Source organism: Aquarana catesbeiana, linkage group LG01 (assembly GCF_042186555.1).
Source record: "Aquarana catesbeiana isolate 2022-GZ linkage group LG01, ASM4218655v1, whole genome shotgun sequence".
Classification (NCBI taxonomy): Eukaryota; Metazoa; Chordata; class Amphibia; order Anura; family Ranidae; genus Aquarana; species Aquarana catesbeiana.
Window position 1 is genome coordinate 574,148,140 of NC_133324.1, and position 19,796 is coordinate 574,167,935.

Genomic DNA, 19,796 nt, shown 5'->3' on the forward strand with positions numbered 1-19,796 from the left:
AAAGCATTTTTATTTATTTTTTTTATTTTTTTACGAGTAATGGCAGCAATCTGCAATTTTTATCAGGCCTGCGACATTATGGCGGACACATCGGACAATTTTTGGGACCATTGTCGTTTCCAAAAATTGGCAAAAAAAAAGTATCAAAAATTATCTTTTTTGGGCGGGTGCAGGGGGGTCCCTGAATGGCAGTTTGGAAATGTGGTCACACTAGCTGCATACGATGTGCACAGTGGCTGCATTTTCTGGGCACAGTGGCTGCAATTGATGAGCAAAGTGGCTGAATTTGATAGGCACAGTGAGGCTGCAATTGATGTTTTCTTTTTTTAAGTATTTTTCAGTTTGTTGGCGCCCCCCTACAAAAAAAAATTTTGAGCACCAGCCGCCACTAGTCTTTTGTGTGATCTAGCACAATTTTGGTACTATACATACCTGGAACGTATAAGCATAACTAGCAGAGAATAAAATAAAACCATGTAAACAAACATGGTTTGTGAATTTATTTAGCGACAACAGAAAGCCAGAAGAAACATTTCCGGGTGTTAAAAAAAAAACCTCAAACACCAATGCTGTTATCATCAACAAACAACAAAAGGTCGTCCACAGGAAGTTAAAACCATACTTCAACCTTCTACATCACTTCCGCTTGTGTTGTGCGACACCTCGCCCACGACCACGCCAGCCTCTTGTTACGCAGAAACGCTGCGCCGGTTGCTAGGCAGCTTTCCATATCCAGCTTTATTGAAAAACAACGACAGAGACAAAGTAGACTGAGGTTGCCCCGGTGTTCTGTGGGAACTGACGTAACTGAAGCGGAAAGAAGGCTAATCGCTGATTGGCTACGTCGAGTGCAGTGTGTGTATGGTTCAGGCGGTGGGTGCTCGGAGTGTGCCAGCAGCAGCAGCAGGTCGAGGTTGAGTACCGGTGAGAGGAAATTCCATGTTGTACTTGCTGCTGCTTGGGGGGGTTGTAGAAAGTTAGCTCATATAGCACAGCATGAGTGGAAGCTGGGACTTGTAGTTCCTCACTGGAGGCTACAGGTTGCCCAGCTGTGAGTGCCAGAGAGGTTATTTTGTATTAAAAGGGTTTGTCAGTTTTATGTTTTTATCTCAATCTAGTAAAGGTGTTTTTTTTTTTCTGGTGTTCTGATGTATTTTGTAACATTTCAGGATACTTTGGGCCTCATTCACACCTCACCATTTAGTAGCTCAAAGCTCTAAAATGCTCAACATCTGAAATCCCATGTAATTCAATGGTGCCTGTTCACATATGAGTGCTCAGACCTTTGTATCTTGAGCGAATTTTCAGGCAGACCTGGGTGTTTTTGGCCCCATTGACTTGAATTAGAATGTCTGAAAACGTGCAAATCAAACGTTTTGTGTCTTTAACCCCTTGATGCCAGCTGCGCGCATATATGCAGCCGATTGGCGGCCTTGTTAAAGCAACTTACTGCGCTGAGAGCATGCTTCATGCGTGGGAACTGGCAGGTCCCGGGAAGCTCCCGATGTACGCTTGTGGTTGGGAGCTTTCGGATCATGTGACAGCCAATCATAGCGGTGTTTCTTTTTTTTTGAGGAGCGGGTGGTCCACTGTGTCAAAGGCAGCAAAGAGGTCCAGGAAAAGTAGTACAGAATAGTGTCCGCTGGTTATAGCTGTTAGGTCGTTTTGTGAGTTTAATGAGAGCAATTTCCATGGAGTGTTGATGGCGAAATCCGTACTGAAGGGGATCAAGACATTTTTTCATGGTCCGATGGTCGCTCAGTCGATTGTAGACCAGGAGTTTAGAGGAAAAGGGGAGCAAGGAGATAGGGCGTAGATTTGTAGGGCAAAGGACGGCTTTTTAAGTATGGGGGTGACCAGTGCATGTTTTAGAGCGTTGGGGAAGATGCCAGAAGAGAGGGAGAGGTTGAAAATGTGAGTTTGAGAGTGTAGAATTGATTCAGAGGGTGAGCGTAGCATTTGCGAGGGGGCAGGTGGTTAGATGGGTGTTAGAAAATAGTTTAGAAACCTTGTTTAAAAGAGAAGTAATGCAATACGTAAAATATGACAGCTAGCAAGGATTTTCTAGGGACGTTTTTTTTGCCCATTCATACTTACCTAGGTGGATGGAGCCTCGGCTCCCCGGCGCCTCTGCACTGAGAACCGAGCAATTGAACACCGCCGATAGCTCGGTTCTCACAGATCCCCGAGTGGAGAGCTACTGCCTGTCAATCAGCAGATCTCCTCTCTGCTCCTCCACGCCTACTGGAGCGGTGAGCTAGGGAGGGGCGGGGAGCGGCCGTCTCGGGCTCGCTAAGAGCCTGAGACAGGCATTAGTCCAGGCACCTGGCTGATCCAGACTTTGTCGTGATGACGCGGTGCCTGGACTGACTCCAGTGACGTCCTGAAAATGGGTCACAGGAGTGTAAAACGAATTGCACTCCTGTGACGAGCTTGGGCTGGACTTCTTCTTTAATACTAGCAGGGTTGAATGATGGAAGTAATGATTGTACCTGTGGACATGGGGTGTTGAGTGGGGGAGGTTTCTGCACGTTGGAGATCTCCTCACAAATTGTATCAATCCCTCTTCCCCATTTTTTTTTTTTAAGTAATTGGCGATATCCTGGACAGTGAGCGAGCTAGAGGATGGAGGCAGTGGAGGACAGAGTAGAGCATTAATGGTAGAGAAGAGTTGATGGGGACTGGGTGTTAATGAGTGTGTTTGGCAGTGTGGAGGCAGTATATTTAGGAGGGCAGCTATATATTGGTTCAAGTCTTCCTGGGACTTAGTCTTGCGCCACAGATGTGTGGCGTAAGAGCGCGGCTATGTTTTCTGAGACTTCTGGTGTCATCTGTTTGCCAGGGTTGTAGCGGTCGGGGCCTGATTCTGCATGTAGTGAGGGGGGCGAGCTTGTCTAGGGAGGATGAATGAATGAATAACTTTATATAGCGCTACATATGCAAACTAAATCGCCTCCGTGAGCTTTTGTAGACGAAAGTGGCTAGGTTGGGGCAGGACGGTTGACATTTTGTCATAGAGGTGGTCAGTAGCAGAGAAGAGAAGGGTTGAGGTAACGAAGGTTTCTACGGGTAACTGTTAGGCGGTTGGAGGGAGAGGCGGTGGAAGACCAGAACAGAGTGGTTCCAGTATATATAACAAGGTTTGTAGACACTATAACTCTAGCACAAACAAATTAATATACACTTATTGGGACATGCAGCAGAATACATTTTGAATGTCAGATTACATTTTTTTTTTTTTTTTAATCTTAAATTTTAATTCGGTTTTCAACAGAGCACGTACAAATATGAGTGCGGTAACAATCAAATGCAACATGTATGCGGACCAAGGAAATTGGTATAGGTGACATACAATACAGAGTAGGTTGCAAAAGTAAGTAATGAATAAGCAGCATGCTTTACTCATCTAGGTATCGAGGAAAAGGGGAAAAAAAAAGAGGAAAGGCAGGGTTTTGGTGAAGAGGGGGAGCGGGGGGGGGGGGGGGGAATAGTAGGTTTGTAGCTGCAACATAGGAGACTTACTGAATTTAAGTTACAAGTGCAGTCGACCTTGCTGGATTTGCTATCATAGCTTATATTCTGTCAGGGGAGCCCTAGTACAAACGGGGAGAGACTTAAAGTTCGGTTGGGTGGCAATGTTCTCTGCCCTAGGAATTTAGGCATGGTTAGATTGGCTTTGGCGAATATGTGTTTCAGGTGCATGTGTTGGTTGACAGTGGCTACAGCTTGTTGAAGGGTATTGCTTTTCCATTTATGGGCTATGGTCAGATGACCAATGAGGATGTGTGTCAGGATAGGATGGGAATGTCTGGGCTGATCCTCTAAACCCAAGCCCACCAAGGCCAACCGCGGCAGTAATTTTTTTTTTTTTTTTCTCGTACTAGCAATAGCATTCATCAAAGACTGAATGTCTGTCCAGAATTGTGTGAGACCTGAGCAGGTCCACCATATGTGAATAGTTGTCCCTTGTCTGCCACAGTTCCGCCAGCAAAAGTGAAGTTGATGGAAAAAACCTTGCAAGCTTCTGTGGGGTATGATGCCACTGATAAAGGAGTTTCTGCACTGATTCCGAGTGGGAAAGACATTTGCAGTATTTCAGTGTGGTGTGAGATGCAGAGTATCATTGGTTCAAAACAGCAGAGAAGTGGAGGTTTTGTTCCCATTTCACCATGTATGAAAGCTTTTGTTGAGGCGCTGCTCCATTCAGTAAGTGGTAAAAGTCTGAAGTTCCTTTTTAAATGAGGGCGGTGGATGCTCATAGAAGTGGAGAATATCCGATGGGAGAGTATTCGATGACCACAGTAATTTATTTAGAATGTGTCTGATTCGGAGGTACTTGTAAAAGTCCCAGTTGGAGATGGCATATTTTTCATGCAGGGCTTGGAAAGAGTATATGCATTGATTGTGATTCCCAGAGCCTCCCATGAATCGAGGGACAAACCTTCACTTAAAGAGACCTAGAGCTGAGATAGGGAGGGAGGATAGGATGTGCCCAGGGATGCCATTTGCTTGTTGAAAGATGGCCCTCCAGATTTATTAGTTGCATTCGCCGAGCTGAGAGAGGATTATTTCCCTGAAGCCATATGGCAGCTAGCAAGGATTTTGTAGGGAATTTGAGAGCTGGTTCCTCAATTTGTACCCATGCTGGGCAGAAATCAGATGACCACCAGTCGCGGTTTGTGTCAGTAATATGGCCTTGTAGTAGGTTTTAATGTCCGGTACTCCAATTCCCACATATTTTGTTGGTGTGCACATAATAAAGTGTTTCACTCTGGGATGCTTGTTATATCAGATGAAGGCACTAAGAGTTAGTTGGATTGTATTTAGGTGGGCGACCAGAAAGGCAGCTGGTAGAGTGCGAAAAAGAGGTAGGTAATATGTGGCATGAGATACATTTTTGAGAGGGATATCTTCCCCGCCCAGGATGTTTTGATTACCTCCAAGGTGGAGAAGAGATCCTTGAGTTTCCTGAGGAGGGTCTCCAGATTGATATGGAAAGTATTGGTGGAGGGAGTTGTGAGCTGAATACCCAAATATGTGAGAGAGGAAGCTGAGGACCAAGGAAAAGGGGAAGTGCGTGATAGATCTTGCTTTGTGATATGGTCAATGCAAATGTCCAACATGGAGGAGACTTGACCAAACACCTGTAGCAAATCGTGAAGAGACGGGAGAGACCTTGTAGGGTCAGATTTCTCCACTTTGTGGATTTAATCAAGGAGTTCGGCAATTTTTTGTGAGCGGCCTTTTTTACTAGGGCTCCCAGCTTAAAGTGGATGTAAACCCCCCAATTTTTTTTTTTGGTGTCATAATGTAGAGTATAAGATTTCCTATCATTTGAGCCCAGTCTTACCACACAGAGTTAATCCATCTCTGAGCAATCTTCTTTTATTTTTCAACGCCGGATGGCCAGGGGAGTGTAGCGGTGGGCGGAGGAGTCCTCTGATGTCACGACTCCGCCCACCGAGCGACGGGAATGAGAAACGCCCACCAATTCGGCGATATTGTGGGGCAAATTACAGCTGAGGGGGTGAGTAATAAAACAAACGGATACAGGCAGGAGGCATGTATATCATTATAGATATTAACTTTGGTAATATCTTGCAAATGATGGTAGTGGGTTTACATCCACTTTAATAAAGATACCTATCTTAAGATTTGTTGGAATTCTATAGGAGGTGGTCTTTCTGAACAGAGCCAACATTGAGTTCAAAAAATGTTTTTTAATTTCAGTTTGATCTGTTCCTGACGCTATGGATGTGCAAAAAGAGACGTGTTCATACGCCAAGGGGTATGTTGTTTGATGTCCAGTAGGAGTGACAGTAGCATAGTCACTGGAGCATGGTCCGACCACGTGATTAAGCCGCTGTCAGCTCGTGATATGGATTTTAAGAGGGATTTATGCATCAGGAATAGGTCAATCCTGGAATTGGATTGTTGAGCTACAGAATAGAATGTGTAATTCCTCTCAACACCTTGTAGACACCGCCAGGGATCAAATGGGTCTTACAAGTGTACAATGGAGAGCAAAGCTGTGGGTCTCCCTCTGTGTGTATTGGTAGTATCAAGTGAGTGGTCGAGGATATTGCTGAAGTCCCCGCAGAGAATTAAGTGTTCTCTGGGATAGGGGGAGATTTTGTTAAGGATTAGCTTCAGAAAACGTTTCTGGTGAGAATTTTTGGGGCGTAGATGTTGACTAAGACTAAAGGGGAGTTGTTGAAAAGGGCATCCAGTATGAGGAATGTGCCCATAGGGTCTGATTCTACGTGGCGGAGCTGAAAAGCGACCGAGTTGCGTACTGCTATCATGACGCCTTTAGTCTTGTTACTGGATTTGCAAAAAAATGTGTTGGAAAAGGCGATGAGAGCTTAACCACTTGCTTAACCACTTCAATACTGGGCATTTTTACCCCCTTCCTGCCCAGATCAATTTTCAGCTTTCAGCGCTGTAACATTTTAAATGACAATTTCGCGGTCATGCAACACTGCACCCATAGGAAATTTTGATCATTTTTTTCCCCCACAAATAAAGCTTTCTTTTGCTGGTATTTGATCACCTCCTGCGTTTTTATTTTTTGCGCTATAAACAAAAAAAGAGCGACAATTTTGAAAAAACCACAATGGGGGTTATTTACGAAAGGCAAATCCACTTTGCACTACAAGTGCACTTGAAAGTGCACTCACTGTAGTTCCGAGCGGGACGTGCAAGGAAAATTAAAAAAACAGCATTTTAGCTTGCACATGATTGAATGATAAAATCAGCAGAGCTTCCCCTCATTTCAGATCTTCCCATCAGATCTACAGCGACTGCACTTGTAGGGCAAAGTGGATTTGCCTTTCGTAAATAACCCCCAATATTTTTTACTTTTTGCTATAATAACTATCCCAATTAAAAAAAAAAAAACAAAAAAAAAAAAAAACATTTCTTCCTCAGTTTAGGCCGATATGTATTCTTCTACATATTTATGGTAAAAAAAATCTCAATAGGCGTATATTGATTGGTTTGCGCAAAAGTTATAGCGCCTACAAAATAGGGATAGATTTATGGCATTTTTATTATTTATTTATTTTTTACTAGTAATGGCGGCGATCTGTGGGTTTTTTTTTTTTTTTTTTTTCAGGACTGCGATTTTACGGCAGACAAATTGGACACTTTCAACACATTTTTGCTACCATTGACAATTATACAGCGATCAGTGCTATAAAAATGCACTGTTTACTGTATAAATGTCACTGGCAGGGAAGGGGTTAAAACTAGGGGGTGATCAAGGGGTTAACTGTGTTCCCTAGGGAGTGATTCTAACTGGGGGGGAGGGGACTGACTTGTGGGAGGTGACCGATCAGTGTCCCTGTATACAAGGAACACATGATCTGTCTCCTCACCCCTGAGAGGACGTTGATCTGTGGGACAGATCCATGTCCCTGCTCTGTGACAAGCAATCGCGGGTGCCCGGCGGACATCGCGCCCGCCGGGCACGCCAATCAGCTCCCCAGTGACGTGGCGGGTGCGCCCCTAGATGGCCAGGAAGCCGAGGACGTCATATGACTTCCGCCCAGGATGAGAGAGCCACCTTGTGGTCGTCATGTGTCTATAGGCGGGATGGGAAGTGGTTAAAGTGTGTCTCTTGAACGCAAAGGACATCGGATTTTAAAGCTAACGCTTCATTCCAAGGCTCAATCTTTTTAAAGGGCTGTTTAAACCCATTTAGTGTTCAAAGTTGATATCCAGAGAGCCATGAGGGAGTAAGCTTGTTGGTGTCAATAGGTTTGGAGAGAGATCACGACAAGAGGGAAATAACCCTTGAGGAGAAGGTGGAGAGAAAGAGAGTGAAGTGATACCCAGAGATGAAAATAGAAAAAAAAGTTAACAGTTACAAATAACCGTATAACAAAGAGATAAATTCACAGTGCCAACGAGTAAATTGGAGTAGCACACTGTGTGCCTGGGGGTGTGCACCTAGGTAGTGCCAAAAGGAGAAGTCCACAGGTGGATCTTAATAACTCCACTGCCTGGGTGATCAACATTAACAAACAGCTATAACCGATAAAGGAAAAGCCAACTGTCTTAGGGAAAAGGATCTGTGGCAGGAGAGACCAGAGGACTTTAGGTGTTCATGGCTAGGGTATCAGGTGGGTCTAGAGTTGGAAGAAGGCTGGTTCTGTGAGTGGTTCGGTGGAGGCGAGAAGCCGCAGTTGTGTAGTTTATAGCTATCTTTGGGTGAGGAGATGGTGATATGTTGATTTTGATATGTGACTAGGAGTTTTGTCAGGAAGCCCCAGCGATAAACGATACTGCGGTCTCGTAGCGCGTGGGTGATGGGAGCAAATTCCTTTTAGTCTCTGCATAGATGTCTTGATACAGGGCCACTCCCATGTGTGGAGGTGGTAAAGACCAGTCGGACCTGGCGGCTCTTAGGCGCCTCTCCTTAATGTCATAGTGGACCCTGACGAGAACGTCTCTGGGTGTTGTATCTATCCGTGAGGAGGGCCCTAGGATTCAGATCAGGAATTATCTTCAGAAATAATTGGTGTATATAAAGCCCCATACACACTATCAGATTTTCTGCTGATTTTTGTCTTCAGATTTACCAAAACCATATAATATGAGGTCAAACCTTAGGAGTTTTAATTTGTATGCAATCAGGCAGGCCCTTGCACTACATGGTTTTGGTAAATCTGAAGACAAAAATCCAGCAGAATATCTGATGTGTATGGGGCTTAAGAGACCAACTCTCTCGGCTTGATAATTTCTGGTATGCCTCTCAACATGATATTATTGCATCTGGAGCGATCTTTCAGATCGGCGACTTTCAGCTGGAGTTTGTGTATCATTTTCATTTTGTGACTCATATGCGTCCACTAATTCGTCATGTGCCTTAGCGACTTCAGACATCTGGGATTCTAAATGTGTTGTACTATCCTCCTATCTGGTCTATCCTGTTAGATGATTGGGAAATAGAGGAGCACAGTTCGCATGAAGGCCAGCCTGTAGATATAACAGCATTGCTTTTAAAGTGGATTCAGTTGCTGGCGTGTCTTTAACTGGAAAGCTGGCTAGTGGCTCAGTGTAATCAGCATGCTGTGGCATTGTTGCTAGTTTTTTTTTAGCAGAGGGGGCCTTGAGGGGAGAGTGTGCAGGTGTTAGGTACCCTCTTACCTCTATCAGATGTTGGAGAGGGAGAGAGGTCCATGGAGTTGTCCTCCCATGTCAGAGAATGTTTCCTGGTCTGGATCCCCGCAAGGCTGTAGTCGGAGAGCTATGCAACTTCCCAGCACCATCTTGGATTCCCCTATGTGCCGGCTGCATAGTGAAGAAGTCAATGAGGCAGCGCAGTCTTGCAGGTTGATTTTTCTTGCCGGACATATCCAGCTTGAGTTCCTTTGACCTGGTCCTCCTTGTCGAGGTAATGACAGTGGGCCTGAGGTGCTGCGGCGGGGATCACCGGATCAGGTGTGTGTGTGTGTGTGTGTGTGTGTGTGTGTGTGTGTGTGTGTGTGTGTGTGTGTGTATTAGGGCTGGAAGATTTTCTAAAAAAAAAAATCTGCGATTTTTCTTAAAAAAAACTCGATTCATAATTTTGAGTTGTGTTTTTTTTTTTTTTTTTGACACCGCGCCGGTCCTGAGGAGCTGCACCCAGGAGTTTTTAGGCGAGGCTTCGGCCTAGTCCGCGTCGTCCGGCCTCACCTAAAAACTCCTGCCCGCAGCTCCTCAGGACCGGCGCGGTGGGGAAAAAAAAAATCTAAAGAAAATCGATTTGACCTCTCAACTCGATTCAAGATTTAAATCGATTTTTTTTTTTTCCTCCAGCCCTATATATATATAATTTCTCAATTAAAGCGGTAGTAAACCACTTTTTTTTTTTTTAAAACCCTGTAAGACTATGGCATAATGTTTTAGTATCGCATACTGGCATATTATAAAATACTTACCTTAGAACGAAGCCTTCCAGCGACACGCTGTCACTGCTGAAGGCGCTTCCATCTTCACTCCGGTCTTCCTTCTGGGTTCCGTGTCCTCCGGCAATCTATTTGGCTGCGCCACGATGATGTCACTCCCGCGCATGCACAAAACACATTTAAACCTAAGAACAAAAATGTAATACTGTATATTGCAGCTTACCAGTCCTTAGACAGGGCGTCTTTATTTTCACTAATCCTGTGAATAATACACTTCATGTCCATGGGTGGCTACGCTCACTCACTCCACTGTATCTGTGGAGGCAGCCATGGTTGTCACACAGGCTGGACTTAAAACATGTCTGCTTTTGTTCATATTCATTACATGGTGGATTGAAGGGATTAGTATAGGGCCCAAAACAACTAATCGATTAATCGACAACTAATTGATTATGAAAATAGTAATCGATTAATCGGCCAGTACCATAATGGGGTTAAAAAAGCTAAAATTAGCCCTATATAGTACAAAAAGAGCAAATAATCTCTACTGTATATATTACTTTCACTGTTGCAAAGTAAAAAAACTAAGGGCTAATTTTTTTAATTTTTTTTTTTTTTAACTCCATTATATTACTAAATGTCTTAGGCCTGGTTCCCACCCATGTGTTTTTTGGTGCTTTTTGCAGAAATGCACTACAGTTCATTTAACATTCACATCTATGCTATACAGCTTCTGTGTATTTGGAAAGGGTCAAGGACCTTTTTCAATGCAAAACGTTGCTTTTTTGGTTCAATATACTTCAATGGAGAAGCTGCAGAAAAGCATATAATATTACAGTTATGTTTGAAAATCTGCAAAACAGTCTAGATTTTTTTTTTCTTTAAATAAAAAAATTTGATCTGAGTCTGATATTTACCAGATTCAACCTCCTAATAGTATATAGAGTATATCTCTTCTGTCTGTTATTCTCAGAGAGGATTAAAGATTTTACTTCCTAACCATATAGTTGGTAATTTATATTTACCCCTGCGTATAAAGATATTTAGGAATAAATTACCTTTTTTTAAACTTTACATATTAACTAAATTATACACCACACTTTTTTTTAAGGTTATTAACCGATTAATCGAAACAATAATCGGCCAACTAATCGATTATGAAAATAATCGTTAGTTGCAGCCCTAGATTAGTAGTTCACAAAAGATGGATAACATTGTTTTATACATCTTTTTCAGGGTCCCGCACGAGTTTGGTCCAAATGCATTGCGAATTCAGCCATACGATATGTATGGCTGAATTTGCAGTGCACAGACATCACATTTGATCTGCATAGCAGTGCGGTGCGAATCGCATGCGATTTCTGGCATCGCTGCAATGTGAACCGGCCCTAAGTAACACTACCAGGTCTTATCTCTCCCCCCAGCATGTGACAAACATGAAAGAAGAAGCAGAAGACTGATGAGTTTTGTCTCTGTGGGGTTGATTTTATTAAAACTGTAGGGTGTAAAATCCTGGTGCAGCTTTGCATAGAAACCAATCCGCTTCTAACCACAGCTTGTTCAATAAATCTTTGACTATAAAACCTGGAAGTTGATTGGTTTCTATGCAGGGCTGCACCAGTTTTTCTACCTTACAGTTTTAGTAACTCGACCCCTGTTTGTCTCCTTTTTCTTTTTCTCCCTCCCCCAATCTTAGTTCTGCTTTACGTTTTAATGAATGCATTAATTTGTGTCTTTTTTTAAGGTTTGGCTTATGGAGTTCAGCATATAGGACTGGTAATCTCCAATAAATTAGATTTTAGTTTTGGTTTTAGATACACTTTACACAAAATATTTGCCTTAAGCCCATTATATCTGTCTTGGCCTCCCATGTGTATAGGCAAGTGTGAACTCCCCAGGGTTCAGATTCATCTCTTCACAATACAAAAATAAATGAGAATTGGGAATCCCAATCTAGTACTACCAACACCGCCGTCTCTCCATAATCAAATTACTCTTGGTATAAGCTCCAAAGCAAATAAGATATATAACATAGTATATTAAACAGTATGTGTTCAGGTGTCTGACAGGACAGCATGGTTCAGGTGACACTGCTTTCCAGCATAATTTATTAAAGGCCTCATTTTGTTATTACAAAATAAATAAATCCATTCTCTTATATCAAAAGCAAACCAAAAATGCCTGCTGCCAGCCCGAAGGTTGACTGAGTGCAGACATTGAAGGTGCCACAGAAAAACTTTGTTGTGGCCTATATATAGGTTTCTTCTTAGACCGGGGTTCTTTAAAGGAAGCTTTCCATGAAAATAAATAAGCTAGTTGCCATTTTTAACCTCCAGAATATGCTGTTGTGCTGATTATTTGATTTTTAAGAGGGTCTAATTTTTAGAAGCTGTGCTCAAAATAAGGCAGGCTGGGTGCAAAGAACTAGTCACCAGTATTGTCTGTGGTCTCCCTGAAGCACCTTCATCTCCCCATTATTGACTTACTACAACTTGGTTTACACTGTTAAAAAGTCAGAGAGCCCCAGTCCAATAATTCAAGAAACCAAAATATCTTAAAGTAGAATTCTCGGCTGTATCTGTAGTCTTTAAAAAAAAATGCTCCCTCCCACCTATGCTGACTAACCTGTGTAAGAAAGATATATGTATACTTGCCTATTTTCAGCCTGCTCTGGTCCAGTCACATGATCCGGCCCCCTTATGTCAGCCAGAGGCTGCTGAATCGGATAAGGAGGAGCACTAACAACTGATGGGCCATAGTAAACCTATGGGTCATGTCAATGCTCCTAGGTAGCTGTTGAGTGCGCTCTCCACTTACCTGCAGCTGACACAGGAGAGATCATCTGACTGGAGCAGGCTGAAAATAGGCAACTATATAGAACTTTATTAAAACGCTTAGTCAGAATAAGTGTTAGAAGAAAAGATTTTGACGAATGGTTAGGTAAATCAGAGTTGTACTTGTAATTGTACAGTACATGACATAGACAACATATTCGCACACTGCATACCTGCAGGTGATTGGATACCTGCAAGCTTTTGAGGAGACGACACCCTGGGACACCTCCCCTACATCCCTACCCCACTCTGTGCGTCCTCCAGTATTTGCAGGTGATAGACTTCTCCTTTTCGCATAAATCAATTTTACTAATTTATTATTTTTCTTTTATTTAATCAACACCTCACTGTCTTCTTATACCTGCACAGAAGCTGTGTATCCAGATAGGTGAAACCTCAGTAAAACTTTGGGAGCTGTACGTGGATCCCGCTGCGATGGCTGCGTAAATGTTGCTAAGACCACTGGATCCTGCATGGGTGCTTGCCTTGGCACTTGGTGCAACGCATTGAGTCAGCTGCAGGGTGCTATACAGGTCCTGGGCCATGGTCTATTGCTATGGGACCCAGGCTATGCCCACTGTGATGGGCAAAGTATGGACATATTAAATCTGCATACAGGTGCATCTCATAAAATTAGAATATCATCAAAGTTAATTTATTTCAGTAATTCAATTCAAAAAGTAAAACTCATGTATTTTATATAGATGTGTTACACACAGTGATATATTTCAAGAATTTCTTTATATTAATTTTGATGATTATGGCTTGCATCTAGTGAAAAGCCAAAATTCAGTATCTCAGAAAATTAGAATTATACTGTGTTTTAGCAAGTCCAAAGTCAGGGCAGCCCTCTACCTGGAAATTCTAGAGCACTTCATGCTTCCCTCTGCTGACCAGCTTTATGGAGATGCTGATTTCATTTTCCAGCAGGATTTGGAGCCTTCCCACACTGCCAAAACTACCAATACCTGGTTTAAGGCTCATGGTAAGACTGTGCTTGATTGGCCAGCAAACTCGCCTGACCTAAACTGCTTAGAGAATCTGTGGGGTATTGTCAAGAGGAAGATGAGACACTAGACCCAACAATGCAGACGAGCTGAAGCCCACTATCCAAGCAACCTGGGCTTTCATAACACATCAGCAGTGCCACATGCTGATCGCCTCCATGCCATGCGCATTGATCCAGTAATTCATGCAAAAGGAGCCCTGACCAAGTATTAAATGCATACTATACTGTACATGGACATACTTTTCTTCTCTGTGCTCAGGCTCCGCACTCAATGATAACCAGGTGAGCCACTGAGGAATCAATATCTGCTCGTCAGTCCCACCTACATCTAGCCCCTTCTGGCTATTTAAACTGCCTTGTTCATTCCTTTTCCTGCCTTTGCCTGGTCAACATATCTGGAGTTTCTCTGTTGTGTTCCTGTGAAAGACTGCCCGGCTGACGTCCCTTCTGGTTCCTCATCCTGTTCTTCTGCCTCCGACTATGCTGATCTCTGGTTTCCTAATTACTGGCTTGTCTGACTACCCGCTTTGGCTTCCGATCTCTGGCTTATGTTTTGTCTGTTTACTGATCTCTACCATTTTTACCATTGCATTAAAAGGTGTGCTTTAGCATTTCTGTCCTGTCTCAGTCTGATTCATGGTTCCTGACAGCCAACATTTCTGTATTAAAAATCCAATTTTTATTTATTTATTTATTTTTTTTATTGGTCTTATGTATTATTCTAATTTTCTGAGATCCTGAATTTTGGGTTTTCACTAGCTGTAAGCCATAATCTTCAAAATTAAAAGAAAGAAATACTTGAACTATATCACTCTGTCTGTAACGCATCTATATAAAGTATGAGTTTCACTTTTTGAATTGAATTACTAAAATAAATTAGTAATTGTAAAGTCTCGTTTATTATTTTTATAGAAATTTTTTTTTTTTTTTAATACTTGCCCTGTTGCAGTGGATTTGCTTAGAGCAGCCTGGATCCTCCTCTTTTCGTGTCCCCCTTCAACTCTCCTGGCCCCTCCCTCCTGTTGAGTGCCCCCGCACAGCAAGCAGCTAGCTGTGGCGGCACACGAGCCGAGTCAAAGCTCCCTGTGTCCATTCAGACACAGAGCTGCCTCCCGGCCCCACCCCTTCCTCTCTCTGCTGATTGCCTAACTGACTTTGACTGCAGTGGGAGCCAATGGCGCCACTGCTGTGCCTCAGCCAATTTCAGATGGCTGAGCCAGTTGTGGACATCGCTAGACAGAGATGGGGCTCAGGTAATTATTAGGGGGGGCCGAGGGGGGCTGCTGCACACAGGTCTTTATCTTCATGCATAGTATGTATGAAGATTAAAAAAAAAAAAACTTCTGACTTTACAACCCCTTTAACTTTTTGATGATATTCTAATTTTGAGATGCACCTGTAAATGCTGTTCATACTCAGTCACTATGGGATTCGTTTTCTGCAAAAACCTTGTTGATCCTGCTGTTCTCTGGGCTAGCCAGTGAAATATGGTAAACAAGGTGATATTTGGCCCGAAACGCTGATTTAGCACAAAATTTAAGCTGCTTGAATCGGCCACCAATCCGCTGCTTTTGTTCAATAGTCATCTTCTATTCTCTTCCTTTTGACTAACCCAAGCTGAGTATTTTTAATTTAAGTTCACCAAAAATCTCAGGCCCTAATCAAGGAGGAGTGTCAGGGCCCCTGAAAGGCACTGGCTTTTCTGTTTGTGATAGATGACTGGCATCTTTACCTGAGGACCTTGTGTGGGGGATTCAACTGATAAGTGCCCATATTAGTGTTTGATGAACTTGGAATATTACATTTGAGTAAATAATGCTATGGTTATAAACAAAGTTAGTGTGGGTCCTATCTTGAGATAAATAATGCGGTTGTCTTTGCTGGCCTTCTCTTGAAAACACTAGATGCTTGGTTGTTTGGTTTCAGTACTTCTAAGCAACAAATCCCAGACAAATGTGCAGAAATTGTATGTAGCTCTGTGCCAAAGCCCCAGCATGACAGCCAGGGAACTGACATTCTCAGAACTTGAGGTCATCTATGGCAGCCCACATATTTCTTTCAACAGGTTTCCTCTGATATACAGCAAATGCAATGAAACTCACAATTTTCTTTATTATGTATGTTTGCAGCACCATGGATCCAGCTCTTTTGAGAGACAGAGAGCTTTTCAAAAAGAGAGCTTTGAGCACTCCTGCAGTGGAGAAGCGTTCTTCTGCTTCAACAGAGTCTTCAAAGAAGAAGAAAGCTAAACTCGATGGTGGGACATCGGGTTCTAAGCAGAGCTCAGGTTAGCAAATCTGATAATAGTTACTATCAAAATTTACTGTTTTATGAAACCACACACCCACACTATTTTTTTGCCAGTACTCACATTATTGCGAGTCTTAAGGGGATTTTGATGCTGGTGCATCAGATTACTATATTGCCCTGGACTGGCTCCACTGTTGGTACACTAAATGGCATTGTGGTACTTTTTATTCCAAAAGAAATAACGTGGTGTGTAACTGGCATTTGAGCAATAAATTCTACTTATTTCACTTACAAACATTCTTTATTTCCTGTACAATCAGATTTATCATGCTTGTAATCTACATCTAAAAGTTGAAGTTAAATAGAAATTAAATGAGTCCATAGTATCTAATATCTCCTTATGAATTATGATTTTCTGCGTGAAGTGCTACATGAAGATTTGTAGTTTCCTTTGTGTTGGAATACATTTTGGGTTATTTTTAATGGGTGCACAAGATTTACCATTTTAATGATTGTTGTTAGGTAGCTAATAACACTGCATTTTCGGTGTGATATAAAATGTATACCAGTAAATGTTTATCTTATGAAATATATTGTCTCTACTCCTGCCCTAAGAGTAGATGTTGCTAAGCAAAAAAAAAAAAAGAATACCTCTGTTGCTTGTAAAGAGAGGTTTGATATTAAGCCTAGAATCCCTATACATTTACAAAAGATTCCCCTAGGATTGGGAGCTGAACTAGAAGTTTTTGGTAATGTGATTTTTGGTAAAGAAAATGTGAAATTATAAATGCTTTAGCAGTTACTGAGAGATTAAGCAACCATGACCCAAATAGTTTTGCAAATGGTACATGCATGTTCTTGTAGAAGTGTGTGTGTCTGAGAGTGTGGAATGGAGAGTGCCAGCACAGGTTAGTATAGGTGTAATAATGAATGAATGAATAACTTGTATAGCGATACATATGCAAACTAAATCGCCTCAGGGCGCTTTTGCCGCCAGTGTCTGTCTGGGTCTTCAGAAGAGATGGGTCTTGAGCTTCTTCCTGAAGGCCAGATGGTTTTCCTCCGAGCGGATAGAGCGTTCCATAGCCGTGTTCCTAGTACTGGGTTGTGGGGATGTGGAGGAGGTTCTGGTTAGTTGACCGGAGAGGGCGACCTGGGGTGTAGTGCTTTTATTTTGACGCAGAGGTATTGCGGGGCTTTTCCTTGTGTACATTTGTGAGTGAGGCAGAGGGTCTTAAATGTAACTCGGTCCTTCACGGCTAGCCAATGAAGGGTCCTTAGGGACGGGGTGATTGATTCCCAGGGTTTTTTTCCAGTTACCAGTCTCGCTGCTGTGTTCTGGACGATTTGTAGATGTGAAATTTGGTATTTTGAAAGTCCTAGGTAGAGAGAATTTGCGTAGTCGAGTCGGGAATTGATGATTGTTCCAACTACTACTGCTGTATCTCCTTCCGGGATGAAGGGGATGAGTCTACGCAATAGGCTAAGAAGGTAGTGGGATCCTCTGTCTACTGATCCTATTTGTGCATCCACCCTCATGTTTGAGTAAAAAATGACTCCGAGGCTTTTGGCTTTAGTGCTGGGGGTGATGGGTAGGTCCTGGTTGCTGATGATTTTGAGGAGTGGGCAGAGATAGATGTTAAAGAGCACGGGCGACAGGGGTGATCCTTGAGCGACTCCGCATGTAATTTTTCGTGCTTCCGAAGTGAAAGCTCCAAGTTTCACTTTCTGAGATCGGTTCTATAGGAAGGATGCGAACCAGGGTAAGTCTGAGTCTGCAACTCCGGCTACTTCTGTGAGACGAGTGAGCAGGGTTTTGTGGTCTACTGTGTCGAAAGCTGCACTGAGGTCCAGCAGCACCAGGAAACACGATTCTCCTTCATCTGCTGCCTCGAGGGTGTTATCCCAGATTTTGAGGAGTGCAGTTTCTGTCCCGTGGCCAGGGCAGAAACCAGATTGTAGTGGGTCCAAGAGTTTATGGGTGTCCAGATGGAGTTGTAGCTGTTATACTACTGCTTTCTCCATAATTTTGGAGATGGTGTTGAGGCTTGTGACAGGTCTGCGGTCATTTGGGTCTTTGGGATCGAGGTTAGGCTTCTGTAGGAAGGGTTTGATTGTGCCTTTCTTGAGGGAGGTCGAGACGATTCCTTCTTTAAATGACTGGTTTATGAGGTATGTTATGATGGGTGCCAAGATGTCGGTACATTCTTTCAGAAGTTTTGTGGGAATAATTTCGTTTGGCCATGTGCTGTCTCTGAGGTTTCTGATGATGGTTTTGGTGGTGTCAATGGTGATTGGGACCAGAGTTAATCTCGGTGGTTGTAGAATCTTTGTGTGGTTTTTGTCTTGCTCTGGCCAAGTGGGGGGTTACTTCCTATGTTCTGCTGAATTATTTCCCGAATGGTTGCGATTTTGTCAATGCAAAAATCAGATAACTCATTGCAGAATTCTTGTGTTTCATTTGCTGGAGACTCTAAACAGGCGGGGTTCATAGTCTGGGCGACTAGTTTGAAGAGTGCTCGAGGGCGGTTTATCGCTTTTGAGATGGTTTTGGAGAAATGTTCTTCTTTTTTTTTTGCTATGAAGATGGCTTTGTGGTATCTTGTGGTGAGTAATTTGAAATTTGTGTGGTTTTCCATTGTTGGGTTCCTTCTCCATGCTCCTTCAGCTCTTCTGTGTACTTGTTTCAGTGATGTAAAAGAGTCATTGAACGAGCCCGAATTGTTTTTGCGGGTGAGTGCTCTGTGTATTGGTGGGACTATGTCTGCTGTCTGTAATAATGCTGTGTTAAGGGAGTTGAGTGTGTAATATTATAAGGACTACATCCTTAAAAAAGAAAGGTACTATTAACTTGTCAGGTTGTAGTATCCTTTCAGAGAGTTTTTCAAAAAGAGAGCTTTGAGCACTCCAGCAATGGAGAAGCATTCTTCTACTTCAATAGAGTCTTCAACAAAGAAGAAAAGCTAAACTTGATGTTGGTGGGACATCTGTTTCTAAGCAGAGCTCAGTTTAGCAAGTCTGATAATAGTTACTATCAAAATTTACTTTCTTTCTCGTACATCACGGGACACAGAGCCTCAGTAATCACTGATGGGTTATATAGGGTATCACTAGGTGATTGGACACTGGCACACCCCAGACAGGAAGTTCAACCCCCTATATAATCCCTCCCCTTACTTGGGAGTACCTCAGTTTTTCCACCAGTGTCTTAGGTGTTGATCACGAGTAAAGATGTGCTGTGCTGAGCTCCGCTGGAATATCCTCACTGGGGCAAGCCATGCAACCGGATAAATTCAAGGTGTCTTTTCCAGGCCGAATTGGATGGTACCTGGGCCTCGTATCCGAAGAAACGAGGTTTTACCTGTAACGCTTCTCTTTTTAGAGAGATGGACCCCGGGATCCAGTATTTTTTTTTTTTTTTTTTCAGCCATATTCCTAGCGGGTTGCTTTACAGGCCCAGAACTGAGGATCCCCCTATTCAAGGGGGCCCCAGTCTCTGAAAGTTTTTTTTTTTTTCTCTAAATGAAGCCCACCGTGAGAGGTGAAGATTGGGTCTGTTATACAGAACCCTGCAGCCGGATAAGGTAGGGGAGACTCCTCGAGAATTTTTTAATTCTAGTAGGTTTCTCCTTTAAGTAAATGTATGCTATGCCTATAGTCGTCACCGGGGGCTGTCAAGAGCACATACCTTTCATGCATGTTCCGTCTGTCTTAGTGTCCACGCTGTACGTTCCTCAAGCCATGATCCAGATAGGATGTGGGGGGGGGGGTTCTTTCCTTCAGGGATTCTCCCCCTATGGCTTAGGGGGC

At 42.9% G+C, this 19,796-nt stretch overlaps 1 protein-coding gene across 1 annotated transcript in view; it reads left to right on the plus strand.

The window, feature by feature from the left end:
* Nucleotides 1–722: 722 nt before the first annotated feature.
* GTF2E2 (general transcription factor IIE subunit 2) overlaps nt 723–19,796 on the plus strand; it is a 149,827-nt gene continuing 130,753 nt past the window's right edge. Inside the window, exons 1-2 of the mRNA XM_073597671.1 lie at nt 723–924; nt 15,866–16,023. Of these exons, the coding sequence (XP_073453772.1) occupies nt 15,870–16,023 (154 nt within the window). The 5' untranslated portion in view covers nt 723–924; nt 15,866–15,869. The remainder of the gene's footprint in view (nt 925–15,865; nt 16,024–19,796) is intronic.